The 24,374-nt window shown below is 37.4% G+C and overlaps 3 protein-coding genes across 4 annotated transcripts; 2 read left to right on the forward strand and 1 right to left on the reverse strand.

The window, feature by feature from the left end:
• Nucleotides 1-567: 567 nt before the first annotated feature.
• Nucleotides 568-9,467, forward strand: LOC116720661 (L-rhamnose-binding lectin CSL3-like). The gene is made up of 13 exons (XM_032564047.1): nt 568-1,159; nt 1,343-1,396; nt 1,610-1,637; nt 1,775-1,843; nt 4,749-4,878; nt 4,990-5,087; nt 7,055-7,113; nt 7,350-7,403; nt 7,644-7,662; nt 7,870-7,932; nt 8,020-8,152; nt 8,257-8,360; nt 9,116-9,467. Exons 2-13 carry the CDS (start codon nt 1,343-1,345, stop codon nt 9,139-9,141), a joined length of 837 nt encoding a protein of 278 aa, XP_032419938.1. The 5' UTR covers nt 568-1,159; the 3' UTR covers nt 9,142-9,467.
• LOC116722578 (L-rhamnose-binding lectin CSL2-like) lies at nt 4,020-14,586 on the forward strand. Of its 2 annotated transcripts, none has more exons than XM_032566743.1 (7): nt 4,020-4,240; nt 12,687-12,740; nt 12,952-12,979; nt 13,117-13,185; nt 13,275-13,404; nt 13,516-13,619; nt 14,362-14,586. In XM_032566743.1, the coding sequence occupies exons 2-7, from the start codon at nt 12,687-12,689 to the stop codon at nt 14,379-14,381; spliced, it is 405 nt and encodes a 134-aa protein (XP_032422634.1). In that variant the 5' UTR covers nt 4,020-4,240; the 3' UTR covers nt 14,382-14,586. The 2 variants fall into 2 exon arrangements, with proteins under 2 accessions (XP_032422634.1, XP_032422626.1); XM_032566735.1 differs by lacking the exon at nt 4,020-4,240 and adding an exon at nt 11,628-12,502.
• Nucleotides 14,587-19,502: 4,916 nt separating this feature from the next.
• LOC116722606 (galactose-specific lectin nattectin-like) lies at nt 19,503-24,277 on the reverse strand. Its single transcript, XM_032566776.1, has 5 exons — nt 24,153-24,277; nt 22,898-22,907; nt 22,522-22,607; nt 20,446-20,580; nt 19,503-19,565 (listed from the first exon to the last, which is right to left on the reverse strand). Exons 1-5 carry the CDS (start codon nt 24,216-24,218, stop codon nt 19,554-19,556), a joined length of 309 nt encoding a protein of 102 aa, XP_032422667.1. The 5' UTR covers nt 24,219-24,277; the 3' UTR covers nt 19,503-19,553.
• Nucleotides 24,278-24,374: the final 97 nt, after the last annotated feature.

Raw genomic sequence — 24,374 nt, forward strand, 5'->3', positions numbered from 1 at the left:
CTGTTTCCTGGTTGTCAGTATGTTAACGTCAGGCTTAAGGTGTTAGTTTGGAAAAACCGGTTGGATTTTATGCTGTTGCTAAACAAAACTGTTCTTATTCTCCCTGAAATGTTTGCCTTAAACATTTTATCTTTGAGAAGAAGCTCTTATCATTAGATATCACACCATTCATACAAGATATTTATGCCTAAATCTTAATCCGTTTGTAGTTTATAGCATGTTGCTGATGCTTATGGGGATCTCATTCAACATAAATATTCATAAACATAAACATGAACCTCCAGTCCCAGACAAAGCAGCACAGACTCTGGTGCAGAAACATCCACATCACATTTACAGATAATTTTCTCTCTGTGCTTTTCCAGAATCCCAAGGCCTTAGAAACGACTTGGTGACCATTTCCAGACTCAAATAGCAAAGATTTATTTCTTCTCTCTTCCTAAATGTATTTACATCATGGCATGATAAATAAAGCTATATTTCAACAAAATCTATAGAGAGGATTGAAATTAATTCATCATTTAAAACAGCATTTTGTAGTTACATGGAATCAACTTTGCATGACACTGAAATTTGTCCACAATCTGACAAAACTGAGAAAAAGCAAATTCAGAAGGAATCGTTAGCTCCAACATGTTTCCAGAGATATTAGTAAGGTTTTAAATATTGAACTCATCCAAGAGTAAAATAACTGGGATTTCATAGAGCAGATAAAGACATTAATGGTTTATGATTCCTGTATAAAACCAGAGAGCAGATGGAGACGGCTGACAGAATCACGATCCACATCAAGGCCAAGAATCTTTGTTAACAGAAAATCCCACCTGGCTGCTGCAGCCAGTAACTAAAACCCAACTGGGTTTTTCCATCCCAACATTTTCAGTCTGGTGTACCTGCTAGCCTGGCTGGGGGCTATAAAGAGATGATCAGTGATTTATCAACAGGAATGAGGAGAAAAGGCTTCAGGTGTGACACACCCATCACCAACCTGAACTTCTGCTCAGAAAAACTCAACAGGCTGAATTGTTGCCTGGATAAAGACATTTTGTTCCTCTGTCAGATCATCAGTGAAGGTTTATAAACCCTCCATTCCCTGGTTGAAGGCACACTGCTGCTAGTGAATCCTGCTGCTGCTGCTTGGATTCTTCATCACAACAAGGTAAGATTTGACTTAAAACTGGAAAATTAATAGTAAGATTAAGTCTTGCAAAAAACTTTATGTTCATATTTATTAATTCAACTGTGCCATTTAGTTAGCAGATTGTTGAAAATATTTCAGCAAATCATTGAGTTTTTCTCAGTCATATCTCAGAGTAACTGAATGTTTCCTATTTTCATACAGATGAAATTCGTCCTTTTTACTTTGTTCCTTTGTGGATTCGTCCTGGAAATCAATGTGAGTGAAAACCTTCTCTTCTCTTTGTGGTTTGAATATCTGTTGTTAAAAACATTATTTTACTGGTTTTATTTAGCAATTATAGTTTTCTTGTCATTCAAGTTGTTAACCAGATTTTAATTTGATGCTTACATCTCTAAGGAGCTTGAAGTAAAAATCCTGCCATTTCTATTTGTGATTCATTTTGGTTTTTTTTTTTTTTTTTTTTAACAGGCTGGACGTGGTTTTCAAAAACCGAAAAGTTAGTTTTGCAAGTTTTAGTATGAACACAAGATTATTAAATCTAAAATTATGAAACATAAATTTTGCTTTAGGTCATGGATAGCTGAACTTTTCAGTGTATTGATATTAATATGATCTGAATCTCTCATATAACAGAACCAAGGTCGTTTGCAGGAATAAGAACTGTTGTGGCATGTGAGGGATCAGAGGCTCACTTATCGTGTGGTAAGGTCACTGGTTTTACTGGTTGTTCTGGAGCATTACACCATGAATACATTCAGATTTCCAACATTTCCTCGTCGCTCTGGCAGAAGAAGGTCAGGCTATCTATGTGACCAGTGCTATATATGGACGCAGCAATCGGATGACGTGCTACGTTGGGATACCTAAAGAGCAGACGAATGAACACTAATTGTGCTACGAGGGCAGAATCCGTGTTTCAGAGGTACAGAGCTTCAATCTTTCCTAAAGGGTTTTCTAACTGGATATTAATTAATAAATCCAAGAAATTGCAAATCACAATTTCTAGGAAACTGACCTTGATGTGAATCCGCAGATGCGATGGGGAAACGATGTGCCCTGTTTTTGCCAGCAGCTCTGTGTTCGCAGATCCCTGTGTTGGGACCTACAAGTACCTGGAGGTGCTATATCTATGTGAAAGTGAGTTTATGGTCTAACTTCACTAAAATATTTCTAAAATTCAAGAACAACATTGAAAAGCATTAATGTCACATTTGTTTTATTCAGCTGATTTAAATTTCCTTTTTTTTATCTTGAAGAAACTCCATTAGTAGCAGCTTAATTTACCATGTTTTTAACCTGATTAACAAACCCAGCTTTTCAATTAGGAAATTAATTAGGTGAAATAATCTTTTTAGGATTCTCAATTCATCCATATTTCCAAGGTTTCATTTTTTATTTTTCATTTTCATTCATATTTTGTTTTTTATATGTATTTATTTTATTTATTAATTTGTTTATTCCTGTTTTTTGATTCCTCGAATTTCTTTCTTTCTTTTTTAAATAAAAAACGTAAGCATCCCATAATAAAATATCAAGACTCAGAGTTTGGTTGCCATGGCGATCCTGTGGAGTAGGTTTTGTCCAAACTCTGTAGTCTGGTTAAAACTTTTCCCTCATCCGCTTTAATGTTCCAGTCCAGCTCAGTAACACAGTCAGTAGCACTAATGCCTTGCAGCAACAAGGTCCTGGGTTTGAATCCTAGCCTGGGTCTTTCTGCATTTACTTAGAAAGAATATATTTAATTTTTACACCAAAGACAGAAAACCAGCCTTGACTCTCCAGAGGCCTTGTTGCAGCTTTAGAACTGGTGATATTTCACTTTCTGATGTCTAAAATGCAGTCTGCTGAAACGATATTGTTAATATTTCCATGGTTTCAGTTCCATCTGCAACTGAATGAAGCGACGATCAGATCTGCTGTGCTGAGGATGAAATGCATCATAATCAGTAACATCTACAGACGTTGTGATCCACTGATGTGCAGCTTCATCTGTCTTCAGTTTCTTTTTATGTTTACTTAGCATTTTATTTGTTTTTCTTCTCCAATCTTCATCTTTTTTTGCTTCTATTTCAACTTTCCTCAATAAACCTGACTTGCGTTTACATTTTGCTCAGTTTGTTTTGCTTTGTTCGCTACAAACAGCCTGATGGGGACGAAAACTTTGACAAACTCCTTCCAAACTATGAAGGTAGTTTAAAAACTGTTTCCAGCCTGAACAGGAAGGAACATGTGGAGGAAGTTGGTTGAATGTCTGTGAGAACGCTGCCTGCTGTCATCTGGATCAGATCAAGATGGCCGCCAACCAGAAGTGACACATTTAGGATGTTTTTTTGTTTACACACAAAAACTGGCATTTTTATTTTTGCCAAACGTTGCATATACTTTCACGCCATTAGTTTTACCTTCCATATTTAATGTGGTCATGGTTGGCTGAGGTTTGTGGGGCTTATTTACAAAAATGGAAAAATGCTTCATCCGACCTCCAAACTTTAAACAGAACGTCTCCTGGAGAAAACAGGAGACATTCAAGAACAGCTGATCCAAACGGAGAGTTCTCTACATCATCACAACAGCTGATAACCATGGAACCAACTGGACAACAACAACTGCACACTGCTGCACAGCAGATAACCAACCAGCTGGATATCTGACATGTGAAGGGACCAAACTAGCTCGACACCTGTCGTTTCCCAGAATGCATCTGGCCCCTACCAGTAATCTGCTTTTACAGTATGGCTGCACTTTACCCTGAGTGTTGCTAGTGAAACTGAATCAAAAACATGGATACTAAAAATAAATTCATACTGTTAATTTATACAATTTTAAAGCACATTTTTACAGTTACTTGAATCATCTAAGCACAGCACTGAAATATTTCCATAATCTGATAAAACCTGACACATTCCTGCCTCACCCATCACCAACCTGGACTTCTGGTCAGAAAACCTCAACAGGACGAATTGTTGCCTGGATAAAGACATTTTGTTCCTCTGTCAGATCATCAGTGAAGGTTTATAAACCCTCCATTCCCTGGTTGAAGGCACACTGCTGCTAGTGAATCTGGTTTCTGCTGCTGCTTTGATTCTTCATCACAACAAGGTAAAATTTGACTGAACAAACCCAAAAAAAGCTGCTTACAATTCTGTTCTTCTAATATATGTGTCAGATATCCAGCTGGTTGGTTATCTGCTGTGCAGCAGTGTGCAGTTGTTGTTGTCCAGTTGGTTCCATGGTTATCAGCTGTTGTGATGATGTAGAGAACTCTCCGTTTGGATCAGCTGTTCTTGAACGCATCCTGTTTTCTCCATCAGGACAGTGCCAATGTGCAACAGTATGAACACAAGATTATTAAATCTAAAATTATGAAACATAAATTTTGCTTTAGGTCATGGATAGCTGAACTTTTCAGTGTATTGATATTAATATGATCTGAATCTCTCATATAACAGAACCAAGGTTGTCCGCACAATTACAAACTGCTGTGGCATGTGAGGGATCAGAGGCTCAATTATCGTGTGGTAAGGTCACTGGTTTTACTGGTTTTTGTGGAGAATTACACCATGAGTACATTCAGATTTCCAACATTTCGTTTTCTGTCTTCCAACAGCAAATGAGGATATATTTGTGGTCAGTGCTATATATGGACGCAGCGATCGGATGATGTGCTCCTATGGGATACCTGACGAGCAGACGAAGAACACTAATTGTGCTATGATGGCAAATTCAGTGTTACAGAGGTACAGAGCTTCAATCTTTCCTAAAGGGTTTTCTAACTGGATATTAATTAACAAATCCAAGAAATCTCAAATTACATTTTCTAGGAAACTGACTTTGATGTGAATCCACAGATGCGAGGGGGAAACGATGTGCACTGTTTTTGCCAGTAGCTCTGTGTTTGGAGATCCCTGTGTTGGGACCTACAAGTACCTGGAGGTGATATATCTATGTTAAAGTGAGTTTATGGTCTAACTTTAAATCTTTCTAAAATTCAAGAACAACATTGAAAAGCATTAATGTCACATTTGTTTTATTCAGCTGATTTAAATTTCCATCCTTTATCTTAAGGAAACTCCATTAGTAGCAGCTTTACCATGTTTTTAACCTGATTAACAAATCCAGCTTTTCAATTAGGAAATTAATTAACAGAAATAATTTTTTTAAAGATTCTAAATTCATCCATATTTGCAAGATTCCTTTTTTTTGCAGCGATGATCAGATCTGCTGTGCTGAGGATGAAATGCATCATAATCAGTAACATCTACAGACGTTGTGATCCACTGATGTGCAGCTTCATCTGTCTTCAGTTTCTTTTTATGTTTACTTAGCATTTTATTTGTTTTTCTTCTCCAATCTTCATCTTTTTTTGCTTCTATTTCAACTTTCCTGAATAAACCTGACTTGCATTTACATTTTGCTCAGTTTGTTTTGCTTTGTTCGCTACAAACAGCCTGATGGGGACGAAAACTTTGACAAACTCCTTCCAAACTATGAAGGTAGTTTAAAAACTGTTTCCAGCCTGAACAGGAAGGAACATGTGGAGGAAGTTGGTTGAATGTCTGTGAGAACGCTGCCTGCTGTCATCTGGATCAGATCAAGATGGCCGCCAACCAGAAGTGACACATTTAGGATGTTTTTTTGTTTACACACAAAAACTAGCATTTTTATTTTTGCCAAACGTTGCATATACTTTCACGCCATTAGTTTTACCTTCCATATTTAATGTGGTCATGGTTGGCTGAGGTTTGTGGGGCTTTTTTACAAAAATGGAAAAATGCTTCATCCGACCTCCAAACTTTAAAAAGTTCCTAAAACATCACACTCTCATTCAAATGAGCTCAGATTTTTAGAATGCTTCTTTGGATTGTTCTCAACATTTCATACACTCCATGTATGGCCATATCTCCATATGCCTCACTCTGGGTTTTTTCACAAGTTTGTACTTAACACAAATATCTGTATCTTTCTCAATCCTTTGACTATCCTAACTAAATTGCTCCCAATAGTGGGACATGTCAGCCTTAGTTATTCTGCAAAGTTTGGCAACAGTCAAATTCACATTTATCTTGGGCAGCAGCATGTCTGAACATGAACATATTTTAGCCTCATCTAACTTTATCTAAGGGGAATTCCAAGTTTAAATGAACCTTATAAGCTATAATATTTATTTGACCATAGTAGGATTTGTATTTGGTTTATATTTCTGTTTTGTCTCATTTCAATTTCATTCCTTTCTGCATTAAATCCTCTTCACATTCAACAGATCCTTGTAGGAAGTAATGCAAGACAGTTTAACTGACTGAGATCATCAATAAAGCACTGATGTACATTTCAACAGTACATTGCACCCAGTATACTGTTGCACATTGGCACTGTCCTGATGGAGAAAACAGGATGCGTTCAAGAACAGCTGATCCAAACGGAGAGTTCTCTACATCATCACAACAGCTGATAACCATGGAACCAACTGGACAACAACAACTGCACACTGCTGCACAGCAGATAACCAACCAGCTGGATATCTGACATGTGAAGAGACCAAACTAGCTCGACACCTGTCGTTTCCCAGAATGCATCTGGCCCCTACCAGTAATCTGCTTTTACAGTATGGCTGCACTTTACCCTGAGTGTTGCTAGTGAAACTGAATCAAAAACATGGATACTAAAAATAAATTCATACTGTTAAATTTATACATTTTTAAAGCACATTTTTACAGTTACTTGAATCATCTAAGCACAGCACTGAAATATTTCCATAATCTGATAAAACCTGACACATTCCTGCCTCACCCATCACCAACCTGGACTTCTGGTCAGAAAACCTCAACAGGACGAATTGTTGCCTGGATAAAGACATTTTGTTCCTCTGTCAGATCATCAGTGAAGGTTTATAAACCCTCCATTCCCTGGTTGAAGGCACACTGCTGCTAGTGAATCTGGTTTCTGCTGCTGCTTTGATTCTTCATCACAACAAGGTAAAATTTGACTGAACAAACCCAAAAAAAGCTGCTTACAATTCTGTTCTTCTAATATATGTTATGATAAATTCTAGTTCTGATTCTCAGAGACATGAAAACTTGTTTCCATCATGTTTATATTGATGGATGAAATGTATGATTTGGTTCAGCAGCTTGTTGAAAATGTTGTAGAAAATCATCTAATATTTTGAGTCATATTTCAGAGTAACTGAATGTTTCTTATCTTCATACAGATGAAATTTGTACTTTTTACTTTGTTCCTTTGTGGATTCATCCTGGAAATCAATGTGAGTGAAAATCTTCTCTTCTGTTTGCTGTTTAGAAAATCATTTGTTAAAAATCTACATTTTGTGTTTTTATGTCTTTATTTTGACTGTATGTGAAACAGGCAGTGAAACACAGAAATGTGTCTGTATGAACAGCAGATAAACGATGATAACTTTATCTTCAATCAACTCTAAAAACTTTGAAGACAAAAAAGTTTTTAAAAGTAATTATTTTTTATATCTGTCTCTCTTGGTTAACAGGGAAAAAGTTCATCAGGAGGTTTGTGCTTTAATCTTTCTGGTGTTTTGAGTTCACAAGGTGGCGCTGCAGGTTTTAGTATGAAGACAAGCTGGGCATGAAGGCTGATGTTGAATGTTCATCATTTATTGGATCTAAAACTGTTAAACATGAATTTATCTTTAGTTCGTGGGTGTTTGGACTTTTCTGTGTCCTGATATGAATATGATCTGAATGTCTCATATGCAGCATGCCTCCCAGAGGAAAAATCCCTTGTTGCCTGTGAAGGAACAGTGGCTCGACTCCACTGTGGTAAGGTCACTGGTTTCACTGGTCGGTTCTGGAGCATTACACCATGAATACATTCAGGTTTCCAACATTTCCTCTTCGCTCTGGCAGAAGAAGGTCAGGCTATCTATGTGACCAGTGCTACATACGGACGCACTGATAAGAAGACGTGCAGCGCTGGTAGACCGGCCGACCAGCTAGAGAACACTGAATGCTTCACATACGCAGAGGAAGTTGGTGAGAGGTACAGAGCTTCAGTATTTCCTGAAGGTTTATCAAACTGGATGTGAATGAGTGAATGAGGAGGACTAAGAAAGGCAAATCGCTGACTTTGATCTGAATCCACAGATGCAACGGGAAACAGTGGTGTAAAGTCAAAGCCAGTAAGTATGTGTTCGGAGATCCCTGCTATGGAACCTACAAGTACCTGGAGGTGGAATATATTTGTTACGGTGAGTTCAGGCTCTCACTTCACTAAAATCCTTCTCAAAACAGGAACAGCTTCAACAAGTTGGTGCAACACAAACAGCAACTTTATGGATGTTGTTCCTGCTCATTTGAATGTTGTGCCTTTTCTAAACAAAAAGCCATCAGTAGCAGCTTTATTCACTTTCTTCTTTAGCCTGATTAACAAACCCAGGATCTTGGTCAGAGGCTTCTCCAGACTCGCTGTAATACAGACTGCTACAAGAGATCTCTACTGCCAAAAGCCATCAGCATCTACACTGTAAAATCTAATTAGTTATCAATAACTCAAAAAGCATGTAAACTGACTGCCCTTAACAAAACAAGTACATAAAAGTACATATTTTAAGTTGCACCAACTAGTGCATCCTTTGGAGAGTACACTTACAGATGAGTTAAAGCAGCTCAACCCATCAAGCACTTAAATCAAGAGCCACCTGCCTCAAATATCTATGCATAAATCAAAACAGGTTCCAATCTGCTGAGTCCAACTCCAAAAATACTTTATTGATTCCAAGTGGAAATTAAATGTTGTTGTAACTTATTAATTCAAATTCTTCAGTTCTTCTTGATGCTGACGGCTGTTGACAGGAATGATCTCCTATAGCAGTCTGTATCACAGTAAATCTGAAGAAGCCTCTGACTGAACACACTCTTTTCCCAAGACAGTCTGAAGAGGTTGTCAGGGTTCATAGTTTCTTGATTTTATGAATAATCCTCTGTGCATCATCATCATGTCCAGAGGTTCCCCAGTCGTGCCCAGAATAGAAGCAGAAGTCGCCTTCTTCATCAGGATGCTGATGAAGACTCTGGTGCTGCTGCCCCAACAGATGATGGCTGAAGACAACAGACTGAGAGTAGATCTGCAGCATCTTGTTGAAAACCTGGAAGGATCTTAGCGTCCTCAAGAAGCTGACAGAAAATAATCTGAATTACAATTAAACATAACAAATAAAGTAATATCACAGATTATAGCTTTGAAAATCTTTTTATTTTTCTTCCTGTTGTATCAAACTTAAAGACAGTTTTTCTCTCCAACTGCTTCTCTTTGTAAACTTCTTCAGCCAAAATAAAACAAAAAGCTGAAAGAGGAATATGTACATGTCCTTACTTTAAATAATTAAGTTTTTAAGATTAACAATGTATTCCTCTCATTTCACAGGAGCTAGGCTGGTAGCTGAACTCTGCTGGCAAACACCAAACTGTTAGCAAGCAACCCTTGTCAGTGTTTGTAGTTAGTAACAAATATATCCATGAATGACTTTTTGTTATTTCACCTTCAATGAAACGCTGGTAAATACAAACTGAATGTTCCCATAACTGAGTGGCTCTTAGATGCTCATGTGAGAACTTAGCAAGCAGGTTATGTAGAAGTCACTGGGGCCACGACCAAGTGGAACTGGGAGAACTCAGAGTACAATAATCCACATGAACATCACATCTAGAAGTGAATATTAATGAATAGTTCTACATCACCCAGTTCTACAGTCATTCACTGAGAGAACAGACTTTAAACTACTGCTGGTAGTTTATAAATCACTGAACGGATCAAATATCTGCTGCTGCAGGATCAACCTTCCAGACCTCTCAGCTTCTGTTTCTGGTTCTGCTCTGGATCAGAACCAGAACCAAACATGGAGAAGCAGCATTCAGCTTCTATGCACCACAATTCTGGAACCAACTTCCAGAAAACTTCAAAACAGCCAAAACACTGAGTACCTTTAAGTCAAGGCTAAAACCCACCTGTTTAAAGTTGCTTTTAACCATAATGAATGGAACACTGATCAACATGATATTGATGATTATTGATGATATTTATGATCGCTCTGTTTTTATGACTTTTTGTTTTTCTGTTTTATGATGTAAAAAGTTTTTTTGGTGAAATGTGCTATACAAATAAACTTGATCGATTGATTTGCAATAGACCACCAGAAGGCCCAAAACTCTGATAGTAGTTTTATGTTTTGATTCCTATATAACAGAAAACCCACACATGCACACGCCCACACGCCCACCGCATCCACACATGCACACGCCCACCGCACCCACACATGCGCACGCACACACACAAATACATGCCCACACATGCACACACACACATATGTTTGTCTCTCTATCTTTGCAGGGACTTTCCATTGACTTCGATTAATTTCTACAACCCAACCCTAACCAAAACTCAATACACATCCTAGTCCTAAACCTAACTCTTAACCCAAAAACACAATTTCCCCTTGTGGGGGCCAAGTCCTGGTCCCCACAAGGGGCAGTGTCTCCACAATGTAATATGTGTCAGGAAAATGGTCCCACAATGCATCAAATACCTGCTGCTCACACACATGGTTGCATGTGTGTGTTTGTGTGTTTCATTGACAGACCAAGCATTCAGTCACCATCACCTACCTTACTGTAACCCAAAATCAGCATTTTACCTCATGGGGACCAAGAGATGTCCCCACAATGTAGAGGGACGGAAGGTTCCCATGAACACATAAAAACCTGGTTCACACACACACCCACACACACACACGCACACACACACACACAGGCCGGTCTGTCAGGATCTCCCAGGCCTTTTTCTCTCCACAGTTCGCTCCTGGGCTGCTGCATTATTAACATAAGAAAAACTCCAGAGGACAAACAAATCTGGGTATTTAAATCTTATTTCTGAAAAGTAAAGAAAAGACTCACATGTTAGTTTTGCTTACGGCAGTATCTCAGGATTGTGCTTCTTGTGTTAATGGAGGAGTGTGTAAATGGCTTTGCATTGTTCAAGAGCCTTTACTTCACTGAGGAGCTCAAGCAGTTGAAGAAAAACTCCAAGGAATCTTTAAAATAACGTGCAGAACGGCCAGGTCCACTTTAATTGTGACCAGAGTGAGTAAGGGGAAGGGTTGGGGTCAGAAGGAGGTCAATCCTGAAGCTACTTCTTCACATTTCTGATTATTAGAGCTTATTTAACCTTTTGCTGTTTCGTGGTTGTCAGAATGTTAACGTCAGGCTTAAGGTGTTAGTTTGGAAAAACCAGTTGGATTTTATGCTGTTGCTAAACAAAACTGTTCTTATTCTCCCTGAAATGTTTGCCTTAAACATTTTATCTTTGAGAAGAAGCTCTTATCATTAGATATCACACCATTCATACAAGATATTTATGCCTAAATCTTAATCCGTTTGTAGTTTATAGCATGTTGCTGATGCTTATGGGGATCTCATTCAACATAAATATTCATAAACATAAACATGAGCCTCCAGTCCCAGACAAAGCAGCACAGACTCTGGTGCAGAAACATCCACATCACATTTACAGATAATTTTCTCTCTGTGCTTTTCCAGAATCCCAAGGCCTTAGAAACGACTTGGTGACCATTTCCAGACTCAAATAGCAAAGATTTATTTCTTCTCTCTTCCTAAATGTATTTACATCATGGCATGATAAATAAAGCTATATTTCAACAAAATCTATAGAGAGGATTGAAATTAATTCATCATTTAAAACAGCATTTTGTAGTTACTGGAATCAACTTTGCATGACACTGAAATTTGTCCACAATCTGACAAAACTGAGAAAAAGCAAATTCAGAAGGAATCGTTAGCTCCAACATGTTTCCAGAGATATTAGTAAGGTTTTAAATATTGAACTCATCCAAGAGTAAAATAACTGGGATTTCATAGAGCAGATAAAGACATTAATGGTTTATGATTCCTGTATAAAACCAGAGAGCAGATGGAGACGGCTGACAGAATCACGATCCACATCAAGGCCAAGAATCTTTGTTAACAGAAAATCCCACCTGGCTGCTGCAGCCAGTAACTAAAACCCAACTGGGTTTTTCCATCCCAACATTTTCAGTCTGGTGTACCTGCTAGCCTGGCTGGGGGCTATAAAGAGATGATCAGTGATTTATCAACAGGAATGAGGAGAAAAGGCTTCAGGTGTGACACACCCATCACCAACCTGAACTTCTGCTCAGAAAAACTCAACAGGCTGAATTGTTGCCTGGATAAAGACATTTTGTTCCTCTGTCAGATCATCAGTGAAGGTTTATAAACCCTCCATTCCCTGGTTGAAGGCACACTGCTGCTAGTGAGTCCTGCTGCTGCTGCTGCTGCTTGGATTCTTCATCACAACAAGGTAAGATTTGACTTAAAACTGGAAAATTAATAGTAAGATTAAGTCTTGCAAAAAACTTTATGTTCATATTTATTAATTCAACTGTGCCATTTAGTTCAGCAGATTGTTGAAAATATTTCAGCAAATCATTGAGTTTTTCTCAGTCATATCTCAGAGTAACTGAATGTTTCCTATTTTCATACAGATGAAATTCGTCCTTTTTACTTTGTTCCTTTGTGGATTCGTCCTGGAAATCAATGTGAGTGAAAACCTTCTCTTCTCTTTGTGGTTTGAATATCTGTTGTTAAAAACATTATTTTACTGGTTTTATTTAGCAATTATAGTTTTCTTGTCATTCAAATTTTAACCAGATTTTAATTTGATGCTTACATCTCTAAGTAGCTTGAAGTAAAAATCCTGCCATTTCTATTTGTGATTCATTTTTTTTTTTTTTTTTTTTTTTTTAACAGGCTGGACGTGGTTTTCAAAAACCGAAAAGTTAGTTTTGCAAGTTTTAGTATGAACACAAGATTATTTAATCTAAAATTATGAAACATAAATATTGCTTTAGGTCATGGATAGCTGAACTTTTCACTGTATTGATATTAATATGATCTGAATCTCTCATATAACAGAACCAAGGTCGCTTGCAGGAATAAGAACTGTTGTGGCATGTGAGGGATCAGAGGCTCAAATATCGTGTGGTAAGGTCACTGGTTTTACTGGTTGTTCTGGAGCATTACACCATGAATACTTTCAGATTTCCAACATTTCGTCTTCTGTCTTCCAACAGCGAATGAGGATATATTTGTGATCGGTGCTATATATGGACGCAGCGATCAGATGACGTGCTCCTATGGGATACCTGCAGAGCAGACGAAGAACACTAATTGTGCTATAATGGCAGAATCCGTGTTTCAGAAGTACAAAGCTTCAATCTTTCCTAAAGGGTTTTCTAACTGGATATTAATTAACAAATCCAAGAAACGGCAAATCACAATTTCTAGGAAACTGACCTTGATGTGAATCCACAGATGCGAAGGGAAATCAGCGTGCGCTGTCTTAGCCAGCAGCTCTGTGTTCGGAGATCCCTGTGTTGGGACCTACAAGTACCTGGAGGTGCTATATCTATGTGAAAGTGAGTTTATGGTCTAACTTCACTAAAATATTTCTAAAATTCAAGAACAACATTGAAAAGCATTAATGTCACATTTGTTTTATTCAGCTGATTTAAATTTCCTTTTTTTTATCTTGAAGAAACCCCATTAGTAGCAGCTTAATTTACCATGTTTTTAACCTGATTAACAAACCCAACTTTTCAATTAGGAAATTAATTAGGTGAAATAATCTTTTTAGGATTCTCAATTCATCCATATTTCCAAGGTTTCATTTTTTATTTTTCATTTTCATTCATATTTTGTTTTTTATATGTATTTATTTTATTTATTAATTTGTTTATTCCTGTTTTTTGATTCCTCGAATTTCTTTCTTTCTTTTTTAAATAAAAAAAGTTAGCATCCCATAATAAAATATCAACACTCGGAGTTTGGTTGCCATGGCGATCCTGTGGAGTAGGTTTTGTCCAAACTCTGTTGTCTGGTTAAAACTTTTCCCTCATCTGCTTTAATGTTCCAGTCCAGCTCAGTAACACAGTCAGTAGCACTAATGCCTTGCAGCAACAAGGTCCTGGGTTTGAATCCTAGCCTGGGTCTTTCTGCATTTACTTAGAAAGAATATATTTAATTTTTACACCAAAGACAGAAAACCAGCCTTGACTCTCCAGAGGCCTTGTTGCAGCTTTAGAACTGGTGATATTTCACTTTCTGATGTCTAAAATGCATTCTGCTGAAACGATATTGTTAATATTTCCATGTTTTCAGTTCCATTTGCAACTGAATGAAGCGACGATCAGATCTGCTGTGCTGAGGATGAAATGCATCATAATCAGTAACATCTACAGACGTTGTGATCCACTGATGTGCAGCTTCATCTGTCTTCAGTTTCTTTTTATGTTTACTTAGCATTTTATTTGTTTTTCTTCTCCAATCTTCATCTTTTTTTGCTTCTATTTCAACTTTCCTCAATAAACCTGACTTGCATTTACATTTTGCTCAGTTTGTTTTGCTTTGTTTGCTACAAACAGCCTGATGGGGACGAAAACTTTGACAAACTCCTTCCAAACTATGAAGGTAGTTTAAAAACTGTTTCCAGCCTGAACAGGAAGGAACATGTGGAGGAAGTTGGTTGAATGTCTGTGAGAACGCTGCCTGCTGTCATCTGGATCAGATCAAGATGGCCGCCAACCAGAAGTGACACATTTAGGATGTTTTATTGTTTACACACAAAAACTAGCATTTTTATTTTTGCCAAACGTTGCATATACTTTCACGCCATTAGTTTTACATTCCATATTTAATGTGGTCATTGTTGGCTGAGGTTTGTGGGGCTTATTTACAAAAATGGAAAAATGCTTCATCCGACCTCCAAACTTTAAACAGAACGTCTCCTGGAGAAAACAGGAGACGTTCAAGAACAGCTGATCCAAACGGAGAGTTCTCTACATCATCACAACAGCTGATAACCATGGAACCAACTGGACAACAACAACTGCACACTACTGCACAGCAGATAACCAACCAGCTGGATATCTGACATGTGAAGAGACCAAACTAGCTCGACACCTGTCGTTTCCCAGAATGCATCTGGCCCCTACCAGTAATCTGCTTTTACAGTATGGCTGCACTTTACCCTGAGTGTTGCTAGTGAAACTGAATCAAAAACATGGATACTAAAAATAAATTCATACTGTTAAATTTATACATTTTTAAAGCACATTTTTACAGTTACTTGAATCATCTAAGCACAGCACTGAAATATTTCCATAATCTGATAAAACCTGACACATTCCTGCCTCACCCATCACCAACCTGGACTTCTGGTCAGAAAACCTCAACAGGACGAATTGTTGCCTGGATAAAGACATTTTGTTCCTCTGTCAGATCATCAGTGAAGGTTTATAAACCCTCCATTCCCTGGTTGAAGGCACACTGCTGCTAGTGAATCTGGTTTCTGCTGCTGCTTTGATTCTTCATCACAACAAGGTAAAATTTGACTGAACAAACCCAAAAAAAGCTGCTTACAATTCTGTTCTTCTAATATATGTTATGATAAATTCTAGTTCTGATTCTCAGAGACATGAAAACTTGTTTCCATCATGTTTATATTGATGGATGAAATGTATGATTTGGTTCAGCAGCTTGTTGAAAATGTTGTAGAAAATCATCTAATATTTTGAGTCATATTTCAGAGTAACTGAATGTTTCTTATCTTCATACAGATGAAATTTGTACTTTTTACTTTGTTCCTTTGTGGATTCATCCTGGAAATCAATGTGAGTGAAAATCTTCTCTTCTGTTTGCTGTTTAGAAAATCAGTTGTTACAAATCTACTTTTAGTGTTTTTATTTTTTTAACAATACACAAAAAAAACAATAATTATCCTTGACATTAATCTTTTGTAAATTTTTTATATTACATTTTAATTTTTTTTTCAATGGGTGATCTTTATAGTTGAATTTGAGACACTTATGTTCTGGGTCAAATTGACCCGCTGATTAAAATCAATACAAGCGAGTCATGCAGAGCAGGGGGATCTGATGACTGCAATTGAGAAACACAGTTTTATATACAAATTATACTACAGTGGACATATAAAAACCTTTTTCTTTTTTTACCCCACATTGGCATGTACAAGGTTTATACAGCCACCATATTTATAGTCATGTCGGACAGTAGGGAGGTGCGGAGTGTATTCTTCTTCCTGGGGGGTTTAACAGAAAATAATTGAAGCTCTGCTATGGAGTGAGTTTGCTGCACTGAAAGTAAAGGGGCAGAATAATATTGCACGCTTCACTTTGCAGTTTTTTATTTGTTAAAAAAGTTTAAAATATCCAATAAATTTCGTTCCACCTCACAATTGTGTCCCACTTGTTGCTGATTCTTCACAAAATAATAAAAAAATATTTATGTTTAAAGCCTGAATAGCAGCAAAAGGCTGAAAAGTACAAGGAGGTCAAATACTTTCGCAAGGCGCTGTAATTCAAAATAAAACTAAATACAAGACACATACACACCAATTTACACTAAAAATAAAGACATAAATTATGTGAATATCCTACCTGTGATCAACCAGGTTGGTTTTTTATTTTGATCTGGAAGAAAATATATATTTAAGAGTCACATTGCCTCCCCTCATCCACAGCACTAATTATGTGCTTGGTAAATAAATAATCTGTACAGTCACTTGACTTGTGGTGCAGATTAACGTGGACCTAATGACACACTGGTGCAGCGGTCCGGTGAGCTTTCCCACTTTAGCTTCAATGCTAGTTAATACACACACACACACACACACACCCACAGAGGCATTATGCAACAGTTTTTAACACATATTTCCTCCAGATACAGTTGATATTTTGCAATGCTTAATGCAACTTGACAAAAAGTGAGCTGGTTAACAAATTCAACATAAAGAAAGGCCAATATTACACAAGCCTATTTTATGCACTTCTATTTCTATTTAAGTTAGTTTAGAACCAAAATCTGTAATTAATATTTATATCTGGAATTGTTTAGATTACTTTGGTGACTGTTAGACCCTCCCAATAATTTCAGTAATTAAGAACACTACAGGGTGCTTGGTGGAGGTTTATTGATTTGGGCAAATGTCCGGTGTGATGATGGGAGGTTTTTGTAAAATGATTTTTTTGATCACTCTTTGAACTTGAAACTTCAGATTAAGTAAGAGATTTTTAGTAATTATTTTGTCGATATTTTAACAAGAAATAAAGCATTTTTTTTCCCAAACAATCAAGTCAGAAGTGCATGCAAGAATCAAACCACCCATCACCACCCACAGCCGTTATTGGAAATGTTGTTTTTTGGAACGCCACTAGTGTGTGTGTCTGATGAGAGCGCGTTTGCAAAAACGGGAAAAGTGTGACAGCTTTGCTGAAACACATGTTCACTGGGCGGTGCGGAGCGGCGAGGAGACGCAGGGGAACCGTATCCAATGGGGAAACTCGGATCGACAAGGGATGCCCTGTTTATCCTGGATCTTGATAGAACCTCATTATTTCAAGATAGTGACTCGAAATTTTGAGATTTTTAATTTTTTTTTTTTTACCAGAGTGGCAGAAACCATAAGATTAAGAGCAACCCAAAAAAATTGCAACCAAAGATTTCTGACATGCAAATAAATGTTTATGTTTTGCAAATAACTTTTTCACTTCATGAGACAAAAGTTAATGATTTTAATTTAAAAAATAGTTTTTAAACTATTTTTTTGTTTTATAAAAAAAATCATTACAGTTCAAATTTTGATCAGTTAATTTTTTTTATTTGAGATTAGGTTATTCTGATGGAATAATTATGAAACAAATTTAACTCCATGCTGACCAACATATTTGGTGTTGATGGCACTCAGGGACTGAGGGAAGGAAGGAGCGGGAGGTCGACAGGCGGATTAGCGCAGCGTCTGCTGTGAAGTGGGCGCTGCACCGGTCCGTCGTGGTGAAGAGAGAGCCGAGTCAAAAAGCAAAGCTCTCGATTTACCGGTCGATCTACGTTCCCACCCTCATCTATGGTCATGAACTTTGGGTCATGACCGAAAGAACGAGATCGCGGATACAAGCGGCCGAAATGAGTTTTTCTCCGTAGGGTGTCTGGGCTCTCCCTTAGAGAGAGAAGCTCGGTCATCAAGGAGAGACTCAGAGTAGAGCCGCTGCTCCTTCACATCGAGAGGAGCCAGTTGAGGAGCATCTGGTCAGGATGCCTCCTGGACGCCTCCCTGGTGAGGAGTTCAGGTCCGTTCCTCCAGGAGGAGGCCCCAGGGAAGACCCAGGACACAGCTGGCCTGGGAACGCCTTGGGATTTCCCCAGAGGAGCTGGAACAAGAGGCTGGGGAGAAGGAAGTCTGGGCCTCCCTAGTTTGGCTGCTAAACCCGCGACCCCTGATAAGAGGATGGATGGAGGCACTCAGAATATAATGCTTGTTCCTGGTTTCTCAGTTGTTGACTGTATGGTGTTTTTATGATGTAAAACACTTTGAACTGCCTTGTTGCTGAAATAAGCTTTGTACAAATAAACTTGATTGATTGATTGATTGATCCTCTGTGTGCCAGCAGGGGTCTGATCAGCCTCCAAGTTTCCTTCATGTTTTGTTGTGAGGTCCGTTTGTGTTCGAGTTATTTTTGTTACTCCCTCTGTTTTAGGTCCATTTTATAATTTTTTTAAAAACTTTTTTGCAATGGTTTTACAGTGTAGGATGGCCTTTGGAGTACAAGTCAAAAATGTACAGTTTATATTTTTAGATTTTGTAAAAGATTTTAAAATATCTTCCAAACTTTGGGAGCCTGGTGGCTCAAGCATCTGGTTAGGATGCCTGATGGTTTCATGATTTCACTTGTTTGACATTACCATGGAGGTTTAGAGCCAGATTTATTTCCACTATTAATTGTATTTTACTCTAAAGTTTATCATCTTTTTCCAAAGATAAAATGACATGACAAAAAATATTTTTTTCATGCAACAGATTTATTTGAAATCAGATTTTATCCTTGTATCTTCCAGCAGCGACGCCATGTCACATCCTGGAGGAAGTGACATCACCAGTGAGAAGGTCACATGGTCATGTTGGATTTCTCAGGAAGAGGAGGGAGGAGTTAGGGTTTTTTGGCACAGATGAAGGCATGTGTTTTGCTGCATGTTTCATCATTCATGAGAAAAGTCTCTCCTGAAGAGAAATAATAATATTAATAATATAACAAAAATATTTCAGCAGCAGGTGAATCTGTGTGGGATATTAATCCAGCAGGTCCTAAGATTTATTAATATCATCAAATGAACCGTAATTATTAACTACTAGCTGCATGGCATCATTAGCTCTGTTCTCAGAGAGTTTCAGAATGGTCACCTGGATAGTTGATCTCCAAGCAGGGTTCATTTCCACCAGAGTTGTCTGGTTGCTCGTTGTCAAACTTGACGTAGCTGAACTTTGACCCGTCACTCCACAGTCACAAACCCTCCTGGAACCAAGTGTTTTTTAATCACACATTTTATTATACATGCATTTTATTATTAAGTTCCAGCACACTGAGGACTGAAGCTGTGAGGGTTATATAAGGCGTGTCCAAAGTGTGACCCAGGGGACATTTTGTACCCAGAAAATGTTTACAAGACCCAAAGATCATCATATAAATATAAAGCACAGGTGGTTTATGCACAGACAATTTTTTATATTTTATAGCAAGATCAATTCATCCGTCCATCGATCCTTTGCTTATCTGGTCAGAGGTAGGAGACCCAGACTTCCCTCTCTCTGACCCTTTTCCCAGCTCCTCTGGGTACAAAGCAAAACTGTTAGAATTACTATGTTTTGTTACCTTTCTTACATTAGTAGTTTTATATTACTAGTTGTCTTTTATTTTAAGGTTTAGTGTTCTCACCCCAGAGAGGAGGAACTTGTTAAACTGTGTGTAAGACATAATTAACCTTTCCGTGACCTCAAGCATGTTTTCACAGGTGCTTCTTTAGGGGGCCTTCCTGAGATACGCCTTAGTTGCCTCTAAATGTCTGTGTGTAGAATTTAGTTTCTGTTTCCCTCTCTTGTTATCAGGGTACCCCCCTCCGCCCCCCCCTTTTTTGTTAAGATCACTCTCCCACTTTCCATTCACTCCCTTTCCCTGCTAATAAAAAGAAGAGTTCTGCAGCAGAATGGCAGAATGCAAGGAGATCGGCTTGTAGGAGCTGATCCTCTGTGCTTCTCAATTCTTGCAAGAATTTGGTTGAAAACTCAGTAACATTGTCTGTGGTTCTTTTTATATAGGTTGAGAAAATACCTATCAAAAACATTTGCTGTAAACCATCCCTGACTACCAAAAAGTAAAATAAAATGAAAAAACTGACCTTCTCACCATCATGGCCTCCGACCCAGGTTCTCTGGAACGATCCTACCTCAAATCTGACCAGTTTCTTGAGGAAGCTGTGCTCATCGCTGCTGTGGATGGAGGCCAGATTGGCACCTAAAATATTGCAGGCAAGCTGGGAAAAACAAGCAAAATCAAAATACAAACCAAAAACACTTAAAGCAGCACACTGCAAAACTAAGTTAATAAAAACAAATCAGTTTGAATTTTTTTTAGTAAGTTTGACTCTTCTGAAGACAAACTTGTTGCGACACTTAATGATTAGCGGGCCATTTTGTTGCTCTGAAAGTCGTTTCATTGAACAACGTCTGGAAAACGAGTCTTTTCTTTTCTCTGGACACTTTGGTGATTGGTGGTAGTATTGCATTTACAGTCCTGATTTTTTATGCTGCTGGATCATAACCAGGTTACAAGCAAGGGCGTAAATCCCATCTCATTATTGGGGGGGACAATAAACAGGAAATTTTCTTAGGACCAATTTCAGGGGGTCGGCAAAGTTCCATTGAAATGTAACGTAACATGGTTTAAAACTTCTTTAAGCTTTTAAACCACCTTGGTCCTGCACATTCAAGCTGCAGGACCAAAAATGACTAGTAATGCACATCACACATGTTTTCTCAGTAACCAGCCTCCTGAGAAGTAAAACTGAAATTCAAATGTTGCTTAGATACGAGTTTAGTTCAGTCTCATTGATCTAATCTCTGCTACACCTTCACAAAATTTTTAGGTTATAAATAAAAGCAAGTTTCCTCTTAATAAAATTCCTCATAAACATGGATTTATTGAAATGGCTCCCAATACAAGTTATGGGCTATTTAAATTATAAGTTAAGTTGCTTTATTTTAAAATCTTTTTTAGTTTTGTCATGTCCTGGGTGACTGAGAACCAACAAGTAGATAGAAATGAATATCTGGGAAGTATCATAATTTCAACGTAACAGAAGGGTTTATATAGAAAAATATTCAGATTTTATTTTGTGACTTAAAATGCATAACTTTTAGTTTTTTCTATCTGTTCTCAGATCCCACACACAGAGCTGTCTGTTTCAAACTCTTCTAATTAACATAAGAGTTAAAGGGCTAAATGTAAATGAGATATTTGTTACCTTTGACAAAAAAGATTAAGTCTATAAAAGCAATGCAGCAGTTTTGCTAGTTTTGATTTCCAAGGCATAACAAGGCAGTTTATCAAGATTCAGTAAAAGTAATGAAATAACAAACTGCAGTATAATTTTTATTGTTAATGTTTGACTCTATTGAGCAGTGAAAGTAAATAAAATGTTTACATATCTTCTGCTTTAAGAATTTACTTACTGGAGGGTTTTTTCTTTGTGCTGCAGAGCAACAACTAACAGCTAACAGCTAGCAGCTAACAGCTAGCTCCTCACTTCAGTGGCTCTAATGGAACCGGTTCAGCTGTTGCTCCTCCTACACTTTGGACTGAACCATTGTTCTAACAACGGTAGGGGTGGACCTAAAAATTCACTCTTATTTTTGTCTTAGATGAGTGACAGATTGATTTCATTCTTTCTTTCTCTTGACTTTTCATATTGATATTGTTTAAATGCAAATGTTAATTAAATTTTTTTTTTTTGGGGGGCAATTCTAGACTTTTCCAAGATTGGGGTTCTGAACCCTCAACAGGTTTCTTCCTGTTAAAGGGAAGTTTTCCTCTCCACTGTCGCTACATGCATGTTAGATATGAAGGATTATTGTAAAGTTAATGACAAAACGCATAAAAAGTGAACTTGATGCACTGATGCATAACTAGGATTTATTGTGTGACTTGAACTGAATTAACAGTTTTTAGTGTCATGAAGCGACAGTTGTTGTGAAGTGATGATACATAAACTGAATTAAATCAAAGCATTCAGATGGGAATTCTAGATTCTAAAAACATTAATGAAATTACAAACTGGTTATTTATGAAACAAACATCTGGTCAAAGGGGGCAAAGATGAAATAAACAAAACGTGAAATAAATAAAGTGACAGGTTTACAACACACAAAACATCAACTGTTTTTTGCCTTAAGCACTGATTTTTTTGTGACTGTACCTCAGCAGTAGCCCAGTCCGTCTGAGTATTCTGGAAGAGGAAACAGCGATTTCCAAACTCAGACCAACCAGTCGGGCATAAAGGAACTGGGAAATGCAAAGAAGTGCAAAAGATCCTAAATAAGAGCTAAACAATGACATTTATTCTCAAAATGAATTTGAAGAAATTATATATATCTTATTAAATGGAAAAGAGAGACTAGCAGCAAAATCCTTGTTCTTCAGAAATAAATGACAATGTATTGAGGCAAAGCTGCCTCATTACAGGTTCACAAGGATTTACATCACATTTGGACTTCTGTGTTTCTTTTAAAACATAATTCAGTCAAAATGTAACAAAACTCTCAGCTTGCTTTTCGTCTGGTTGAAGTACTTACCACATGCAGCCTGTGGATAGAGAGAAAACGTAGAGATTAATAAAACCATATGTCACTCAAAAGCTGCTAATCTAGATGGAGATTATTAACATATTAATCCTGCAAGTTAATTTTAATGCACATACTAAAAAAAATACCAATATATTTTCTTCCATATCAAAAGTTAAACTTCTCTTATTCATCATACAAAGTAAACATTTAAACCTGTATTTGCTGCAGTGTTAATGTGTGAGACTCACAGAGCATCAGAACCCAAACGTCTCAGAAACTTTTATTACATCAGATCAATTTTACAAAGTCATAACTTGATCTGCACAATCATGAGGACGGCAGCTGACTGGACGGATGTCCCTCCACAAGGAGGCAAGACACAAAAGGTCAATGCTGGTTGTTAGCACAGTGCTGTAACCAAACATATTCATAAAAAGTTGAGTGAACGAAAGAAGTGTCATAGGATGAGACCCATAGTTGCAGGACTTCAAGCAAAAGGAGCCCAGACCAGGTGCTGAGAGCATAGAAACTGTCAATTTTAAAGGTACAAAGTATTAATTTAGAGGTGAAAAGTACAATTCTGAGGGGAGTACAATTAATTTGTAGATAATTTGTAACTAGACAATTTTAATATTCTGTAAATTTTAACCATATTTCATGTATTTGACCAATTTTAAACAAAAAATTCCAGAGGGAGCTTTTAATAGTCCAAATAGTGAGCTTAGCGATGGTCCTTTAAGTTTACAGTCCTTTAACTCACAGTTTCAGTGCCTTTATGTAGCTGCTGTCTGTCCTGCTAGCTGTCCACCTGCCAGTGACCAATTAGCTGCTGACTGACCTGATTAGACTCACCTGGTGGAGCGCCACCTGCAGGGCACCAGGTTGCCCTTACAGTAATAAACAGAGTTTTCAGAAGAAATTTCTGTTTAAAATATCTTTTATCATCAATCAGATGTAATATTCTACATTTTGGAGACACAAACTTTTGGGTTTTCATTCGCTGAATAAGAAAATCTATACAATATAATGAGTATGATTGTCTGACATAAGGGAAATAAAATACTGAACTTTCACAATAACTTTATTTTAAATGTGTTTGTTAATACAGTAAATGTATCTTCATTCTGTGACTCAAACAGCTTCAAGTCTGAACACCTTCAGCTGCCTCATCTAAAAACTCCTCAGCTTCACTCTGTAAACATTTCCTCAATAATACTTTATAATCTGTTTTTCACTTGAGAGTAAAACAAGATGGCAGACTCACTTGGGCTCCATTGCAGAGAACGCAGCTCAGAGAGAGGAGCAAAGCGAAGTAAAGAACTGAGGCCATCTGAGGGAGAATCAGCAGGAATATTCAGTTTTTCAGAAATAATGAATTTACAGAGCTGTCATATGTATTCAGACCCAGCATTGCTAACTAGCCAAGGTTTATCTTTGTTCTTATCAAATAAATAAATAAAATAAAAAAATACAATGTTTGCATATT

Source organism: Xiphophorus hellerii, chromosome 1 (assembly GCF_003331165.1).
Source record: "Xiphophorus hellerii strain 12219 chromosome 1, Xiphophorus_hellerii-4.1, whole genome shotgun sequence".
NCBI lineage: Eukaryota > Metazoa > Chordata > Actinopteri > Cyprinodontiformes > Poeciliidae > Xiphophorus > Xiphophorus hellerii.

Bases quoted from the DNA above. Each gene is read 5' to 3' on its own strand.
- LOC116722578 (XM_032566743.1), top strand. From the start codon at position 12,687: ATGAAATTCGTCCTTTTTACTTTGTTCCTTTGTGGATTCGTCCTGGAA. The intron at 12,741-12,951 runs GTGAGTGAAAAC...TTTTTTTAACAG, and splicing joins GATTCGTCCTGGAAATCAAT to GCTGGACGTGGTTTTCAAAA. The intron at 13,186-13,274 runs GTAAGGTCACTG...GTCTTCCAACAG, and splicing joins AGAGGCTCAAATATCGTGTG to CGAATGAGGATATATTTGTG.
- LOC116720661 (XM_032564047.1), top strand. From the start codon at position 1,343: ATGAAATTCGTCCTTTTTACTTTGTTCCTTTGTGGATTCGTCCTGGAA. The intron at 4,879-4,989 runs GTACAGAGCTTC...GTGAATCCACAG, and splicing joins GCAAATTCAGTGTTACAGAG to ATGCGAGGGGGAAACGATGT. The intron at 7,933-8,019 runs GTAAGGTCACTG...TCGCTCTGGCAG, and splicing joins AGTGGCTCGACTCCACTGTG to AAGAAGGTCAGGCTATCTAT.
- LOC116722606 (XM_032566776.1), bottom strand. From the start codon at position 24,218: ATGGCCTCAGTTCTTTACTTCGCTTTGCTCCTCTCTCTGAGCTGCGTT. The intron at 20,581-22,521 runs GTACAGTCACAA...TGTTTTTCCCAG, and splicing joins CGGACTGGGCTACTGCTGAG to CTTGCCTGCAATATTTTAGG.